This window comes from Oncorhynchus tshawytscha, linkage group LG05 (assembly GCF_018296145.1).
Source record: "Oncorhynchus tshawytscha isolate Ot180627B linkage group LG05, Otsh_v2.0, whole genome shotgun sequence".
NCBI lineage: Eukaryota > Metazoa > Chordata > Actinopteri > Salmoniformes > Salmonidae > Oncorhynchus > Oncorhynchus tshawytscha.
Window position 1 is genome coordinate 28396633 of NC_056433.1, and position 18273 is coordinate 28414905.

At 42.8% G+C, this 18273-nt stretch overlaps 2 protein-coding genes across 4 annotated transcripts in view; one reads left to right on the forward strand and one right to left on the reverse strand.

Moving 5' to 3' along the window:
* The window catches only part of brf1b (BRF1 RNA polymerase III transcription initiation factor subunit b), a 126358-nt gene that overhangs the window by 105495 nt on the left and 2590 nt on the right, over positions 1–18273 (reverse strand). The gene's annotated exons all lie outside the window — the stretch shown is intronic.
* Positions 515–15985, forward strand: LOC112250430. Of its 3 annotated transcripts, none has more exons than XM_024420564.2 (20): positions 517–736; positions 862–920; positions 997–1083; positions 1316–1443; positions 1790–1933; positions 2217–2294; positions 2397–2567; positions 2793–2889; positions 4786–5009; positions 6623–6812; positions 6954–7162; positions 7268–7385; positions 7496–7701; positions 10769–10886; positions 10968–11137; positions 11404–11501; positions 11747–11862; positions 11947–12050; positions 15279–15443; positions 15695–15985. In XM_024420564.2, exons 1-19 carry the CDS (start codon positions 705–707, stop codon positions 15381–15383), a joined length of 2454 nt encoding a protein of 817 aa, XP_024276332.1. In that variant the 5' UTR covers positions 517–704; the 3' UTR covers positions 15384–15443; positions 15695–15985. The 3 variants fall into 3 exon arrangements, with proteins under 3 accessions (XP_024276330.1, XP_024276332.1, XP_024276331.1); XM_024420563.2 differs by having other exon boundaries at positions 519–736; positions 15607–15985; XM_024420562.2 differs by lacking the exons at positions 15279–15443; positions 15695–15985 and having other exon boundaries at positions 515–736; positions 11947–13147.

Below are 18273 nucleotides of genomic sequence, written 5' to 3' on the forward strand. Positions count from 1 at the left end.
TCTATTTTGAATGAGTTTATTTTTAATCAGCATATGCAAAACAATGTTAATTTAGAGAAGAAGTTTGTTTGCGTTCTAAATCTCAGAGTATAAAACCAATGAATATTGCCATCTGGTGGTTTGTGATAGCTAGACTGCACAGCTCAGCAAGAGACGAGATAAAACGCAGGCTTATGACAATTTACCTCCCTCTGCTGGCTTTTTACTGTGATAAACATAAGATTTTGCTTCTACAAGACCAACGTTTCCCAAACTCGGTCCTAGGACCCCAAGGGGTGCACGTTTTTGGTTGTTGCCCTAGCACTACACAGCTGATTCAAATAATGAACTCATCATCAAGCTTTAATTATCTGAATCAGCTGTGTAGTGCTAGGCTAAATCAATTTCATATTCAAAATATAACATTTTGTGCAGTTGGCTATGCATACCCAAATAAGCTTCACTCCTTTTGTAAGAAACGGTGCCAATGGAAGTCATCAAACGTTTTACAAAGCAATCAAGTTCAATCAGTTGCACCTGGTTTCCATTCTGCCTCCTTCTTCTGGTGGTGATTAGTTTACCTATGACTGAATTAACTTTTTTTTTGTCCCTTTGGTTCGTAGCAAGGGAGTTTCAAAGCAACCTGTTTTGCGTTTCTTGCCGTCTTTATTTTCTGCTACTATCTGACCAGTACTGTATTGTTTGCTGGGGATTTGTATAGCGAAATGATGGCTCCAAGCCTTGGCATTAGTATTGGGTAAATTTGATATTCTTAAATTCTGAGTTTGAAGTCACTTGGAAAAATGCAAAACCATTTTGTGTTGTGGTTCTCCATGCTTTTACCTGTGAGAAATGTCAGATATTAATTTAACTTTCTCCCAGACTATCATTGCTTTACATGGGGGTTCTAGGAAGTCCCAAAGGTTACAGTATTCCAGAAGGTATGCAGAGTTCTTTTCATTGATCAAGGTCTGCATGAGTCTTCTAATGTACCCTAACCTGAATTGTCTCGTGTAGGAGTGGATATACAGTCAGAATGTCGGGATCGATACCTGTGGGTGCATGTTGGTTCGTCTGGCAACGCCCCTAAGTTTGAGGCTGTAGGTGGGTGATGACAAGGTTCAAGTATTTTTTTGTATTACTTTAGACCTTAAAGTATGGCTCAATTTGATTTAAACAGTTTATGATTGAAAGATTTGGTGCCCTCTGTCTTAGATAGTGGGTCCTCTTGGCATTAATGACCATAGTAGGCAATAAGTATCCTATAGTAGGATGGAGTATATTTGTTTAATGTAATTGATGCGCAGAGTGAAATGTAGCGTCCTCTTCTCTGCAGATGCGGCTGGTGTGCATCCCATAGATGTAAAGAATGCGTCCCGGTGTGGTTACACAATCAGCACCTTCAAGATGGATGGCTACACCACTCTCAGGGCTTCCTACTTCTCCTGTCACATTGACAACCAGGTAGCCTATTGGTGCATCCCAATATCTCATTCCTCCTGAAGTGTTCCCGCAATGTAAAAGCGTTGGATTAGTGGAGGCATGGGCTAGTGGGAGGGGGATAATTGGGATATACTGTATGTCTCACTCTAGGACAGCAGAGTTCTAAAGTCTTAGCCCAACCTGATTCAACTGTCTCAATGGATCAAGGGTGGTTTGATGATTTGAATGAGGTGGTGAATAGGGTGTGTTGGTTGGAACAAAAAGGTGCAGGCTGAGGACCTGGACTCAAACTCCTGTCTTCCCATGCTGGACTGTCATCTTGCTGAGCTGATCAAACCTGATGACTAACAAATATTTGCTGTTTCAGAACGATGAGGTATTCACCTTTCAGTTCAATATCATTGTCATGGATGCCAAGGACCAACAGTCGCGCTACCCTTTGTCTCGGACCTGCTCCCTGCTACTGCCCTGGTCCCAACGGGAGGTTATATGTGAAGAGGACTACATGGAGGTACAGTAAGGCTGCCTTTTCTGGTCCTGGGCCTTTCCGGCCTAGCCTAGTGTGCATACTGGGTTTCACACTGAGTAGAAATGCAATTTGCTTTGTCAAATGAACTCTGATAAATACCCAATCAAATTAGTATGTTTTTGACCATTTATTTAAGATTCAAACTAATTGATTAATTCTGCTGGCATATAGTGGGCCTCCAGAACCAGAATTGGAAAATCCATAATTGTTCTTCTTTGACACAAAGTTAGATGACCCCTCTTAAATATAGTCCTATATCCCTTAGGTAACTGTGGGGAGAGATGTGCCTTGTACTACCTCTGAAGGAACCTCAAAGGAAGCATGGAGGGCTGCCCATTCTGTTGTAAGCCACATCCTTTAGAAGCATTCAACATGTTTCTTAAGTATAATCTTTGCATTGAAACATGTTCAAGCTTGATCTTGACTCAATACTGACTCCTCTTAGGCCCAAAATATAGCCAATTCTGCATGGCAGGTAATGTTCCTAAAGAATGAAGATGAAATGGCCACCATGCCCATCACCGAAGCACATCGACTGGGTTACGAGTTGAGTGCCACTCCGAAAAGGGTTATCTTCCGCTCTCCCTACAGACAAACTCACTCGGAAATCATAATGGTGGGTATTTCAAGAAATTCTATGCGTTTCAGTACTCTGCGCTGATCTGAAAACATTATTGAAAGAAATATGGTGGGAGCCCTCAAGACGCTTGCTCTTATAGCGGTGTATTCCCAATCAGTGCAGATGAGGAAAAGCAAGAAACGTTGAACTTCTAAAATATAATAAATTAAGGCCTAAAACTGGCAGACCCTTTTCCCAACCACATTGTCTTTCTACTCTCAGGTTGACGGTGTTGCGGTGGAGGTCATTCACGGGACAGTGTTCTTCAGTCAGAAAATGATGGTGGTCATGATTGACATATCTGTGGCCTGCACCATAAGTATATTTATTTGTATTCCCCTATATTGCTAAAGAATAGTCTTTAACAATGCCACTACCATTAGCTGTAGCAGATTTTTTGATAACTCCATGCAAATGAGTTTATTATATTCAAATATAATGCACGTAATAATCCAAGACAACTGTGGATTAATATTTCTTCAAATAAGCCATGAAATTGTGCTTCAATTACCAGATTTCCAGTGAAGTACATGTAGGATAAATGACAGGCCTGATGGAAACTGGACATTCTGTTAAACTTTCCAAATGTTGACAAAACAAAATGCATAAAATGGGATCATTTTGTCAGTAAAATTATGAGAAATGTCGGAAACGCTAACGCGCAAATATTGATATAATAACCATATCGAGAACTTGTGACGCGATGGCATGTGTGGTTCTCCCACTACAACTGGTCCGGTAAGCATGCAGTTTATCAGGCTACTGATGAAATGAATTAACTTCACAGGGTGGTGAACGTACAAGGAGGTGCGCTTGATGCTCCTTTCCAATAAATATTGGTCTTATTCTGGTGACATGATGATCAGCGCTTGGCTTCTGTTTGACAAATACTCGCTCTTTTGATACATTTTCTCATGTATGCTATAAGTGTGCTCTAGGCAGCAGCGACATCTGCGCGTTTTTGGCTGGCGCGAACATGCCACTAACATGCTGACCAGACCGGACATGTCACGTGCGCGAGCGTCGCAAAATAAATTTAGAAATCCGTGAAATTCAATTATTGCACCCACACTGCTCGCGCACGCCAACGAGCCTCTGCGACGCCACGGGCTAAATTAAAAGTCATTCCTATTTCTGACCGCAGGTCGCGCTGCAAGTCCGGCCTCTCCCATCTCCTCATTGGTTTATAGAAGCAGGTACCCACGTGCCATCTCCTCACGTGGGTGACAAAGACTAACTGTTTTGCTGGTAGTCGTGGTAATACAATGAACGTTTAGATGCGATCACCATGTAAGTTAATTGATGAAAAAGCCTGGAAGGAGGGGAGAGATGACGAGAAACGATTCGGTTGGCCGTTTTATGTGTGGATTAATTGTCGGAGTAGAGGTCCTTGTGCATTTCAGGTAAAAAAAACAACTCAATGTTTATATCCCAGGACAAATTAGCTAGCAACAGCAAACTAGCTAAATAGGACGAATTAACGTTAGCTAGGAAGTGCAAGCTAACTAGCTAAATTGCCATACATGTTTAATGATCTTTGACCTGTCCCCAAATTAATGTCATTGGTTCAGACTTTGTTTTGATATTTTAACCTGCGTGTCGTGAACGCGTTTGGTGTGGGGGGCAAAATACATTTATGCGCGCAGCCGGTTTGGGTTCCGTGTAACAGTGGGTAAGCTCTTAAAAATTTTTTGAACTATTAGTTGAAAATGCAATTGAAACCCATTTAACTAGTTTTAGATTTTTTTTTTTTACGTGCACTGTCATCTGCAACAATTTGATGGAAACATCTCTGAAATGCCGGTTTTATCCAGACTTTAGAATATTCTCATGAAAATATGTCGCCAATTAGATGGAAACCTAAATGTAAATACAATCACTCATCCACCTCTTGAAAGGAATTTGCATTTGAAAGAAATTCTGTTGTAATTGCTGAACTATTTCAAATTGAGTACTTGTTTAAAATCTACCTACTGTGTGCACATAGTGGCATTTGAAAATGGAGTACTCATTTAGTGATCATGTACAAACCTTCAATCGAGTACTTGTGCTCATCCCTACACTGTTAACCAGAGTTATTCAAATCTGAGCCTGGAGGTTCAGGGGTAGACCTACTGATGGTTTTCTGTTCTACCTGATAATGAAGGTCTGAATATGTCGCTGATTGGCGACATGGCTACCGTTCTAAAGACTTGCATTGCTTTCTCGCTCTCAGACCCAGGATACTTTGACGGGGTCAGGCTACTCTGGGAGACCCCCAGGATCATGACACCGTTGGTTCACAGCGGCTTTGGCTTTGAGAGCAAGCAGATCAACGTGGGTGTGGAGAGCCAACTGCTAGATGAGGGCACGGCGAGGGCCAGGGGCTACACTCTAGAAGTCAAAGGGCTCATGGTACAGATGGGTGTCCCCTTTGGTGCCGAAGGAGGATATAGGAAGGTAAAGGCCACTGGACTTTAGCTCCGATCTGGGTTCAGACATAGCCTGGGTGGCAGTCTGTTTCTGCTCAACTACAAACTCCTTATGGAATTGTCATGCCAAACAGTTTGACAATGGAGTAGGCAAAAGAAAATGCTGATCTGGGACTAGGCTAGGTTCAACTGGTGCCAAGTTTTCAAACTGCAGCCCCAGAGAGATTCTGGGTGTAAAGGCTTTTTTTCCCTCCAGCCCAGCACTAAGATGACGCTTGTTTAAATGTCCAATACAGCTGTTTATCACTATCAAATCATTTCCGGGTAACAATTAAATACATTTGTGATTAAAGAAACAATTGGCTTCTTAACCAAGGGCAAATTTTCAAGAAAATATCTTGCTAGGACTGTGGAGGTGGTCTGAGTGGGGAGGGGAAATCAGAAAATTAGCTGTTATTGGCAGTTTGAAAAAAAAAAAAAATTGGTCTAAGTAATTTACAGCATGGTGAAGTCAATACGGAAGGCCAAAATTTATCCCACCAAAACAAGCTGGAACTTATCAAACCGCTCTTGCACTAAAAGGGCATGATCATCATTTTATATTTCATATACACAGGAAAATCAAGTTTGTCTACACTGGGCCTTTTTTCAACTTTAAATAAATCAACTAGGCCTAATCTTTCATCTGGACCACAATTGAGCAAATATTTTTGTGCTGGGCTGACACACAAGCCTGCACCAAGTAGCTCTCTGGGACTGGAGTTGGAAGACCTGATCTATAGTGATCAAAAATAAACGCAACAATTCCAATGATTTTTTTCCCCCCTGAGTTACAGTTCAATTGACTGATTTCATTCTATGAAATGCATTCATTAGGCCCTAATCTATGGATTTCACATGACTGGACTGGGGCGCTGCCATGGGTGGGCCTGGGAGGGTGTAGGGCCCCCCACTGGGGAGCCAGGACCAGCCAATAAGAATTAGTTTTTCCCCACAAGGGCTTTATCACAGACATACTCCTCAGTTTCATCAGCTTACAAGGTGGCTGGTCTCAGATGATCCTGTATTTGAAAGTCCTAGACTGGTGTGGTTACACGTGGTCTGCGGTTGAGAGGGTTGTTGTAAGTACTACTAAATTCTCTAAAATGACGTTGACGGCAGCTTATGGGAGAGAAAAATAAGAAACTAGTTGAGAAACTCTCTGGCAACAGCTCTGGTGGCCGTTCCTGCAGTCAGCATGACCATTGCAAGCTCCCTCGATGTAGACATCTGTGGCATTTTATTGTACCCAGCACACGGTGCATGGGTGTAATGATCAAGTTTAATCAGCTTCTCGATATGCTACACCTGTCAGGTGGATGGATTATGTTGGCAAAAGAGAAATTATCACTAACAGGGATGTAATCCAATGTGTACACAATGAGAAATAATATTTGTGCATATGGACAATATCCGGGATCTTTTTATTTCAGCTCATGAAACCTTTCACATGTTTCGTTTTAAATATTTTTGTTCAGCATAATATATTCATAGATGACGTTTACCTAGTGTGCTTTTAAACTTAAATTGGTTCTAAAACTAGATTGTTGCTTATTCACGACAGCTTGAAGTGCAAGTTAACACAGTAAACTGTATTTTTAGAGTTTGGTGACAAACAATATCTACCGGGAGATGTACGTGGCTTTCCTGTTCTATGAGCATGTGTTCTCTCATGTCTACACTGATGGTAGCACTGTTGAAACGAGACACCGGCTGCTCAGGGTAGTGGACACTCCATTGCTGTGCCGACACCCCTTCACCGTTGATGTCGACGCCCTTCCTCCATACCACAGTATGTTCATCCTTTTTGCACATAACGAACATGTGGTTACAATAACCAAGGTGTCATTTCCAATGTGCTCTGTGGCATTGCTGATTTCTTGTTAATCCTGGTTATTTGGCTAATTAACCATTTCCTTCATTACTATTCCAGAGACCAGCTTTGAAGAGCATACGTTCAACGTGTACTTGGGGAACATTCCTCACGATGTGGCTCTGATGGGAGTGAAGTTGAATGAAAAGCAGTTCTCTGTGTCAGATGCTGCAGAACATGGCTACACCATCAGTAAGATCGTCCATGCCAATGGCACCCATGCCTATACTATCAGGGTTCCTTTTGACGACAAGGCTGTGCATAGGACGGTGAGTACATTTTGGATCAAACACATTTCCATAAATGGAGCTTATAGTCATGAATTGCAACTTTTGAAATAATACTTGATATTTAAATGTTTTTTTTCTTAATAGTACTTAGGTGAGGGGCTCTTCCAGTACTCCATGGACATGAACTACACGTTAAGCATCATGCCCCAGGAAGAGGCCTACTACCATCTAGCCTCTGTTATGGAACAGCTCAGCAACGCATGTAAGGACTTGATTTGAAGACATCTTTATATTTTACTTCAAGCGTAACATTTTACTTTGAAGACCTTGCTAAAAATAACTTGCTTTCAAAAATCGGCATTCTCACCCCAGTCCCTCCTGAGCTCAAAGGGGTTTGCACAAGAGGAGGCATTGTCTTTGACATGACCCAGCCAAGACTGGGATACCTGTGGGAGATCGGGGTCGGTCATGACCCTCTAACACCTGAGCTGGTGGCTGAAAGAGGGTACAACCTGCGAAACGAAAGCCATATTTTGACCTTGGAGGTGCCACTGTTCACTGTTGGCTACACTTATGAGGTACAGTATGTTGTCAATTCTAAAGCAGTGTTTCTCAATCCATTCCTAGGGGAAACCCAAAGGATGCACATTTTGTCTAGCCCAGCACTAAAACACAACTGATTCAGCTATTCTCCAAGCCTGTGATTAGCTGTATCTGTTGGGTTGATGCTGGTCTAGAACAAAAAAAGATCAGTCTCAATCCATTCTTAGGCAGCGGTTCCCAAACTTTTTGGCTCACCCCCCTTATACATTTGGGTTACAGCTCGTGTTCCCCAACACAGTCACGCATTTATATTTTTGAAAGCCCTATTGCTGTACAATGATGTACACACATATATATTTGTTTGCATTTCACTTCATACTTTTATTTGGTCATTTACATGGGTAATTACCATAAACCTATTAATCTATACTCGCTCTAATGAGATGGCTGAGCCTGACGCTGGGAGCACAGCATTTGTATTCAGAGCTTTATGCTTGACACAGGTAAAGGTAGTTAATGGTCCACTCTCGTGAGTCTTAACATTTAATGTATGTAAGTGCGGGAAAAGTAGCTTCACAGATGAAAAAGCAATCAGTTTATCAATGCGGTTTCAGATGATCCTGGTTATTCTCCTGCGATTGACAGACCGAATTCAACCAGCGGGGTTGTGGCAAAGGCTGCACGCAAGGTCCTGTCACTGGACAGTTCCAGGAATACTGTAGCTCCGATGACAGCGGTGGTGGCAATGAGCGGTTGTTCGCTCCAGTCGTGGTTTTCGTGGCCTCTTGAAAGTACCTCCTGAAATGTCCATTATGTTTTGGAGGTAATGAGTGATTGTTGCTTTTTGTGACATCCAGGTACAGTTCATTCTCCTCAAACTAAATCCAGTGAATGCCTCCACACTCGTCCACTCTACTCCACTTGCACTGCCCAGCGCTCCAGCTTCTTCACAATCTCCTCAACTTTGTCAGCCAATGACATAATGTTGGTAATGGGGCCTTGCCGTGACATAAGTCCATTCAGTCTATCAAAAATGTCCGACAGGTTTGCCAGCCATTCTGCATTGGGTGACACTGTATCCAGTATGAATAGGTGCTCTTCATCTCTCATTTCAAACAGACGCAGCAGCATTTTACCTCGACAACCACCTGACCTCAGTATGCAACAGTGATTCATGCTCAGATCCCATATGTCTCGTATTTGAGGCTTGCCTTTATTAAGTACACCATTTTGTTTGAAGCATACTAATAAGCTTATTATCAAGGGCCTTAGAAGAAAGAGCTTCCCTGTGTAACATGATGAGGGAGTACTACGTGTGACACAACAGCTTGTACCTTTGCCTTCAGACCCTTGTTTGCCCATCTGTACACACGCCCATACAGTTCTCCCAACACAGCCCCTCATCCCGCATCATCAAATGTTGAATGTCCCCTCAAGCACACTGCAAAATAACACCTCTTCATGTTTCCCGATAGCAGTATTTGATGAATACAAGAAGGTGAGCTTCATGTGACATCAGCTGACTCATCTAGTTGTAGAGAGAATTTCCCACTTTTTGTTCGATCAATCTGACACTCTTTTGCCACTTCATATATTCGCCGGGCAACAGTGTTATCAGACAGCGGGATTTGTTTGAGCTGACGCGCTATTTTCTCTCATACCTATTGCTGCGAGGAGATTGAGTCTCACCAATAGTATGTGGCTTTTTAGATTTCTCGTATTTGAGACACTTAATGATATGATGCTTAATAACAAACAGCTTGGGCTTTGGTAGGGGTTGTAGTCTGTGGTAAATGTCTCCAGTTTCACTGGCTTCAAACTGTTCGATTTTTATTTTTTTAGCACATGCAACACATTGGGGATCCACATCCACAATCAACCATGAGATATGTGAAAACAAACTGAATGTAATCGCCTTTATTTCTTTGCTGATTTCGAGTGCCAGCTCACCCTTGCGCTCCTTTCCCACTGGTACTAGGGTCTCAACAGGCGGCGCCTCGCTCGGCCTAGGCTCTCATTATCAGATGGCGTTTCATCGGTTGTAGATTCACCCTCATTAATGGTTGCATTGTCTTTATTTTTGAAAATCGGCCACCGGTTCATATGAGGAAATTAGTCAATCGAAATAAATAAATTAGGCCGTAATCTATGGATTTCACATGACTGGGAATACAGATATGAATCTGGTCACAGATGCATCTCAGTACTTCTGTGCATTCAAATTGCCACCAATAAAATGCAATCGTTTGTTGTGAGTAACTTATGCCTGCCCATACCATAACCCCACCACCCCCGTGGGACACTCTCTTGACATCAGCAAACTGCTCGCCCACATGATCCAATACATGTGGTCTACGGTTGTGAGGCAGGTTGGACGTACTGCCAAATCCTCTAAAATGACGTAGGTGGCTTATGGTAGCAAAAATGAATATTAAAATCTCTGGCAACAACTCTGGCATATATTCCTGCAGTCAGCATGCCAATTGCACACACTCTCAACTTGAGAAGTCTGTGGCATTGTGTTGTGACACAACTTCACATTTTAGTGGCCTTATCATCCCCAGCTCAAGGGGCACTTGTGTCATGATCATGCTGTTTAATCATCTTTAATCATCTTTATATGCCACACCCGTCAGATGGTTGGATTATTTTGATAAAGTAGAAACACTCACTAACAGGAACGTAAATTCATTTGTGCACAGTTCGAGAAGTTGTCTGTATGGAACATTTCTGGGATCTTTTATTTCAGCTCGGCAAGCATGGAGACCAACACTTTACATGTTGCGTTTATATTTTTGTTCAGTGTAGTTAAAACATTTGCACTAATTTGGAGGTGGTCTACCAGTTTTAAAAAAAGAGACAGACTAGGCCCACTACTACATTGGTGTTGAAACTATGCCACCCCCTAGAGGCTCAAGGTAAAATGACTGGCAAAAAAAAGATGCCGTTAATCTCCCCCTACCTGTCTGTGCCGACACCACAGTTTGGGAACCACTGATCTAAGGCATGACCATCAACCAAATTTGGCAGGACATTGCCCTCACTTTAGTAGTTGCTTATAGGCCTACTTCACTGCTATGGGCCAAAACCTTTTCATTTCAGGATATCAACTTGAGGCATTTTTATGGCATATTTGAAATACACTCAAGAGATTCAAGGACTTCGGAGATCCAGACCGCAACAGCAACGCGCTGTCTTTTCAGACGTGATCAGCTTATAAGTGAGTATCCATCCATAACTCGCATGCTTTGTTTTTGTATTGGGCTGTCATCTGCAGCTTTGACCTTTTTTGTCTTTCCAGTCTGTTCAACTGATGGGATCATGACTGTGTTGACCAGTACAAAACCTACCTGGCCTGCAGTGAATCCACGCAGTACTACCCTCTTGGACAGAACCTGTAAACCAAAATTAATGGACGACTCAAGAGTTCTGTTTGAGTTTGGCTTGAACACGTGCAATACCACGGTTATGGTATGATCTCATTTAAAATATACATTTGGAGCCTGTGGAATTTTGTTTAGTTTTAGCTAAATTTGAAAGGTCAGCCTAATTGATTTAAATACTTTATTAGGAGGGGTAAGTTTTGATTTTAACATTATCTAGGTCTAAATGACAATCCCATAGAACAAACAGTATACAATAATGCTATAGGCTAGATGGTGGGAAAATTCAGTCATGAGCTTTTGACTGACTTGAGCTACACATTAAAGTAACAGAAGTTTCCACTTGTCTTATAGGTTGAAGACTCTTCTGTAGTGTATGAAAACGAGATCCTGTCTTATAGGGAGCTCATACTTGACAGCGCTTCTTTCATCTCCAGGGATTCTAAATTCAGGTAAAGATCAGTCATGGTTATTTGGGAACATGATCGATCTTAGCATTTCAATGCTGTCATTTTCATGATACAATGCCCTGATCTGAATATGATAATGTGTTTGTGCAATAAGCTACTTAAGAATATAGTAGGTGACCTAGGTGTGAATAATCATAGTCCCAAATGTCATTAATAAATCTGATCAAGAAATGTGGATTAACTGTGGCTGCATATGGCACACCTCTTAATGACCTTTCCTTTTTTAGACTCTCAGTGCGATGTCTCTACCCACATAGCTCAGTCAGTAGGCTGTTTGTGGACAGGACTTTTAAATCTCAAATGTCTGGGGTTGGCTCAATCAAATTCACAGGGAGCAACAAAGGTAAGATTGTTTTACATAACTACATGTAGTCTACTTTGAGCACAGTTTTGAGGAATGTATAAAAAAAAAATCCTTTTGTTTTAGATGGTGCAGCCAATAAACCAGTGCCTGACTGTCCACAGCAAGTTCCCACCAACACTGAAAGTGTCCAGGTTATCGGCACAAAGCCTTCTCCAAGCAATCATGAGGTGTCACAGACATGGGGGCATTATAGTACCAATTATGGATCTTTAACAGCTGACAACACCCTGTATCATTCTCTCAGCCATTACAGCGGTCTCCAAAGAAGTGGTGCCCCACAATCATCCAGCAATGTACAAAGTGTTCTGAATCGCTATGGACTTGTGCAAGGTGGAAGCACTTATGGTACTGGCCAACACAAATTGACACCCCAGCCATAAATGTCTATGAATCCACCCAGGATGTTAATACTCCACCTCAAAAGGGTATGGGAATCAGGCCTGAAACTGATGGAGGCAGCAGGCTCTGTGGATATGGGCAATTTCCCATCCATAGCCCTGTCCAGGGTGACGGGATCAAATGTATCCCAGGCCACTATAGGCCTACATCTGCAAAGACAATCAATGTCCAATCTAGTGTCCTCAATCGAGTTCCCAGCCACTTAAACAGTACTCCTGGTGGCAGCACTCAAAATGCACAGCAACATTTGAGACCTCACCCAAATTATGAGGGTAAGAGACCAAGCAACTCTGCCCAACATGAGATGTACAATGCTGTACAATCAGCAAAGGTGCGCAAACCAGCCACAAGCCATCATGCAACTGTCCAAACGGTGAACAATAAGCCCACTTTAAGTAACCCCACTGCACAAAGTGGCAGCACACCGCAGCATTCTGGGGGTAATGTCCTCTCTGGCTTAAGACGCTATAGCCAATATGGTGTTTTGCAAAGTTCTGATGGCATATCTATCCCCCAGCAATACATCAAGCCAGCCAGTGAACAATATACTCCTGGCACTGTCAAGACCCCAAGCCACTATGACACTCCAAGCAAGGTAAACCCTTTCCTTGCTTCCTATGTTTACCAGAATACTAAAGTACAACCTGGTTCCAACTACAACACAGATGCCCAGCGTTTTGGTGTGAAACAAGTCCTTCCTGCTAATGCATATGGTTCTTCTCAAGTAAGGAACAGCTTCCAGCAAGTCCCCAGTCACAAATTCCCACTAGGTGACCGTGCCCAAAGTACCTCAAGTTATGTGAAACCTGCTTCCAGAGACAACTTTGTTGTCCAAGGTGTAGATCGTCAACCTACCACCAGCAAAGTCCCTGAATACAGCATGTATGGGGATAGCCAAAGTGGTTTATCTCAAGTTCCCGGTCATGATGGTCTTGACCATGATGAAACCTACTTTGGAGAAGTGAAGTCCACCAAAGCTCAATTGGCACAAATTAAGATGCTTGTACCTAGCCAACTTTCTGTAAACAAATATGGACCTAGCAAGGGACAATATGCCAAGCCAGCTTCTGGCCATTATGGATCCTCAGTTGGCAGGACTGAAATTGTCTACAGTGGTGCAAAACCTAACACCGACTATTACAGCACAGCACAGGGCACGGTCTACCAAGCTTCAGACAATGTCCAGTCTACCCCTCAGTTCCCATTTGTGAAGGCTGATGGCAATATCACTCAACCTAACCCCAGCTATACAAAACCTGTTCACTCTGGTATATGCCAAAGCCACAAACGTCATAATAGTGCAGCCTCTCTCTTTTATGGAACCAGCCAGGACACACATTATGTCCCTGTGGCTAGCAAGTATGATGCTTACAAAAGCAATCATGTCCAACCAGCTTCGAACCAGTATGTGGGAACGCAAACCAGCATTGTTACACCTGGTCTGTACAGTGAAACTCTGCAGAAACTAGCTTCTAGCCTGCATGCTGCCTCTCAACCACATAATGTCCAACCCATGACTAGTTGGTATGGTCCTACTCATCACATTGCAATCAAACCTGCCCTTAGCCAACATCAAGTTTCACAAAGTGATAGAGTTAAACCTGCTACTAGCAAGTATGTAACCCTTCAACACCACAGCATGCAACAAGTTCCTGGCCAGGATGTTTCTCAACGCAGTGCGAAACCTGCCACAAGCACATCTCAATCGGTGCCTAGCCAGTATGATGGTTCTCAAAGCAGCAGAGTTGCCCATGCCCCTATTGGGACTATTCTTTTTCAGCAGAACATCATACATCATACTTCTAACCAGGACAGGGGTCCACAAAGTGTCAGCGTTAAACCTACCAAGTCTGCTCCTACTCACAGTAATATCAACCAACAAGCTACTGGCCAGTATGGAGGTTCACAAAGCTACAGAGTTGAGCCAGCACCACCACATCAGATCAGGATCCAACCTGCCACTAGTGGCATAAGGGAACCCTCTCCCGTTCAGTCTGCTTCTTCTCACCTAAACATTGACCAACAAGCTACAAGCGTGTATGGAGGTTCACAAAGCCACAGAAGAACTCCAGCTCCTAGCAAGTATGGTGCTTCTACTGTTCAGTATGCAGCAAAAGGACAAGAGCGAAATCTGCTTGCAGTCATAAGTGGTAGCAATGTTGATACTGACGGATCAGATCCTTGTGTGGAATGTTCCTTGGGCAACTCTGGAGGAAATTCAAACTTCATAAAAGTTAGCAGTGGAGGCCAGCTTATGGTTTCTCAAGACACTGGTGCCCAAGACAATCCCAGCTGTGTCAGTCCTATTTATTGTTTGTTCAACCAAGGGTCCGCCCAAAGTGGTAGTGCCCAATCAGTGGAAAAGCAACAGAACTTTGCCCAGAGCCACATTGTCCAGGATCCACCCAGCCATTTCCAACCAACATCTCAGGGTGGGAAAATAAATGGCCAACCTGACCCAATTCATGGTACCACTTCTAACTTTCATCAACCTGTGCAGCATGGTGGTCATCTTCAAGCATTAAACAGAGGTGAAACTACACTAGGCTACCATGGGTCTGCACAGCTTACCAGTGCCCAGCTGTCACCCAGCCAAGTAAAACCAGCTTCTGCCTATTACAGTAAATACCAACATGGTTTTAGCAAGAATGCTTATGGAGCTGTACAATCAGCAAATGGTGCCTATGAGAACACCCAGGGCAGCAATAGCCAACTTAATCGTAGACAACATGGGTCACCTTTAAGCTTCTATAGAGCTATTCATGTTAGTGCTAAGAAACCTTTATCAATGACCAGTGTTCAATCCCCAAGATACGGGGTTGTACAAACAGGCAATATCCAACGAGACAGAAACCCCAACACTCATAGTGAGTATGGAGCAAACTGTCTTGGTTGTGGACAAATTCTTTCAGATCACCATGGGTACTTATCTAGCCTCAAAGGCATGCAAGGTGGAGCTGAGAATAAGCCCAACAACTTGAACTTCATCTCTACAGGAAAAGCTACAAACCTGCCCAAAGTCAGTGGTAACCATATTGATGCTGAAGGATCACATGAAACCTGTCCTGACAACTCTGGGCCAAGTTCAAATAACCCTCTAAACCCCAGGAGCAGTGACCCAGGCCGCTACGGTGGTAGTGTGCATGAAGGCATCTTGAGAGGTAGGCAATATGTCCTATAATTATCATAATGTAACCCTAGCCTATAGCTGTGATCAAAGCAGATTGCTTATCTTATTTTCTCAAGTAGTTTGCTTTGACAATGTGCCTGTGTAGCCATAATATAAAATGTAGATCCTTTAACATGCAACTTCAATTTCATCAGGTAAGCGTGGCCAAAGAAATGAAAAACCCAACGTGAGCTGAGCACCTTGGAACATCACTCAATGTAACTTGTCAATTGTTCCTCCTAGGATAATGTTGCTAACTGGGGAATCTTCCATGCCTATCAAGATCTTCTATTGTAATACATTTCTATTTCAGATATTACGGCGTTGGAGTGTTTTTAGTCTAACCTTCAAATTTAACCTTGTCTATTCAAGTGCGATTTTCGATTGGAAGGTTAACTATAGCCCACAGACTGGGTTCATAAGCTACATATTGCATGGTTCTAGGACAACTAAAAAAAAGTAAAGTAATGCGCTAATTCTTACTATTCCGTCAAAATTAAGCATCATACAAAGAATATAAATAAGTTGGTAATTTAAGATGAAGAAACTACAGGAAGTAACATTTCAATGAACTTCTGGACCAGACTTGTGTTTAAAGGCCCACTCTGTGAATTTCTGTGTGTTTAACGTTACAGCCATCTCAAATAAAAATGTATGTCCGTTGATTCAATGTCATATTTTTAAATGCCTCATGCACTTAATTTAAAATGGTTTATAACCCAAAATGAGGTTTTATGCCATTTGTAAATGATCTTTAACCATATTTTGAAGCAATACATGGACTGTTAGTCCTTGCAACTATAGTGTCATCTCTGCATTGGAGTAGTTACATTTTTCCAGCCCTAGCCATCTCAGTATAGCCCAATATTAGATCTCTGATTTTTAATTAGACAAGTTCTAAAGGCATTCCATACCGACTGTGATTGAGAATTTCTGGTATAATGACTACCTGCTAGCAGCATGTTCTGAATCCGAAGTGACATCCATAATAAGTAGATGGTTCTGATTGGAGAATCGCTATTTGCATCACCGAACGTAACTATTAAACAATGTTTTTTAGCTGCTTCTCCTCCCCAAATAAATCTAATATGGATGCCAATGTGTTCTACCTTCGCACGTAGATGTTTCCGTCACTTCTCGTCTGGGGCAGCACCTGCCTGCTTTGCAGGACTCATTAGCTAACCGACAGGTGTACACAGAAAGCAAAAACCAAACATTGGCATCCAAATTAGATCTTGATTTGGGAGTTGGCATCTAAAACATGGCAATGGCAGAGTGGGCTGCCTTGCTTCTAGCCTTAGGGAACTGCAGTATTTGTGTATTTTTCTTACATTGTTAGCGCAGAAAATCTTAAGTATTACATACCGAACCACCCAGGGCATTTGAACTAATTCCAGAGGCTGACCCAAAACTGTATTTATTGTAGCTGCGATTTTAACAAGGCAAATTCGACAGACTTGGATCACTGCTACGCTAACTTCCGTGATGCATACAAGGCCCTCCTTTCGGAAAATCTGACCACGACTCCATTTTGCTCCTCCCTTCCTATAGGCAGAAACTCAAACAGGAAGTACCTGTGCTACACTGGTCTGACCAATTGGAATCCACACTTCAAAATTATTTTGATCATGTGGACTGGTATATGTTCCGGGTAGCCTCAGAATATCGACGTATAAGCTGATTCAGTGAGTTTATAAGGAAGTGTATAGGAGATGATGTACCCACTGTGACTATTAACCTACCAGAATCTGTGGATAGATGGCGGAATTCACGCAAAACTGAAAGCGAGAACCACCGCATTTAACCATGGAAAGGTGACTGGGAATATGGCTGAATACAAAGTTATTCCCTCCAAGGCAATCAAACAAGCAAAATGTCAGTATAGAATAAGTGGAGTCGCAATTCAATGGCTCAGACATGAGACGTATGCCCTCTACCAAGGACTGTGGGCTCTCCTGTCCCCACATTCTTCAAAATGGCCACCATTGTTCCTGTACCCAAGAATGCAAAGGTAAATGAACTAAGACTATCGCCCATAGCACTCACTTCAGTCATCATAAAGTGCTTTGAGAGACTAGTCAAGGATCAACCTTACCTGTCACCCTAGACCCACTTCAATTTGTTTACCGCCCCATTAGGTCCACAGATGATGCCATCACACTGCCCTTTCCCATCTGGACAAGAGGAATACCTATGTGAGAATGCTGTTCATTGACTATAGCTCCGCAATCAACACCATAGTACCCTCCAAGCTCATTAAGCTTGAGGCAATCCGTCTCAACCCCTCCCTGTGCAATTGACTTCCTGATGGGCCGCCCCCCAGGTGGTGAAGGTAGGAAAAAACATTTTCGCTGAGCCTCAACACTGGGGCCCCACAAGGGTGTGTTCAGCCCCCTCCTGTACTCCCTGTTCACCCATGACTGCATGTCCATGCATGCCTCCAACTCAATCGTCAAATTTGCAGACGACACAACAGTAGTAGGCTTGATTACCAACAATGACGAGACAGCCTACAGGGAGGAGGTGAGGGCTCTCGGAGTGTGGTGTCAGGAAAACAACCTCTCAACGTCAACAAAAGTCAGTTGTACACCTGAATGCATTCAACTAAAATGTGTCTTCCGCCTTTAACCTAACTTTGAATCAAAGTTTGAATCTAAGGTGCGGGCGGCTGCCGTAATCGACATCCACGTCTTCGGCGGCCGGGGTAAAATGGCTCGGGCAGAATGACAGATTTATACCTTGTCAGGCTCTGGGTTTTGATGGAGCAACCTTTTTGGTTACTGCCTGCTGCCCCTATCAAAACAAAGGAGATGATCACGGAC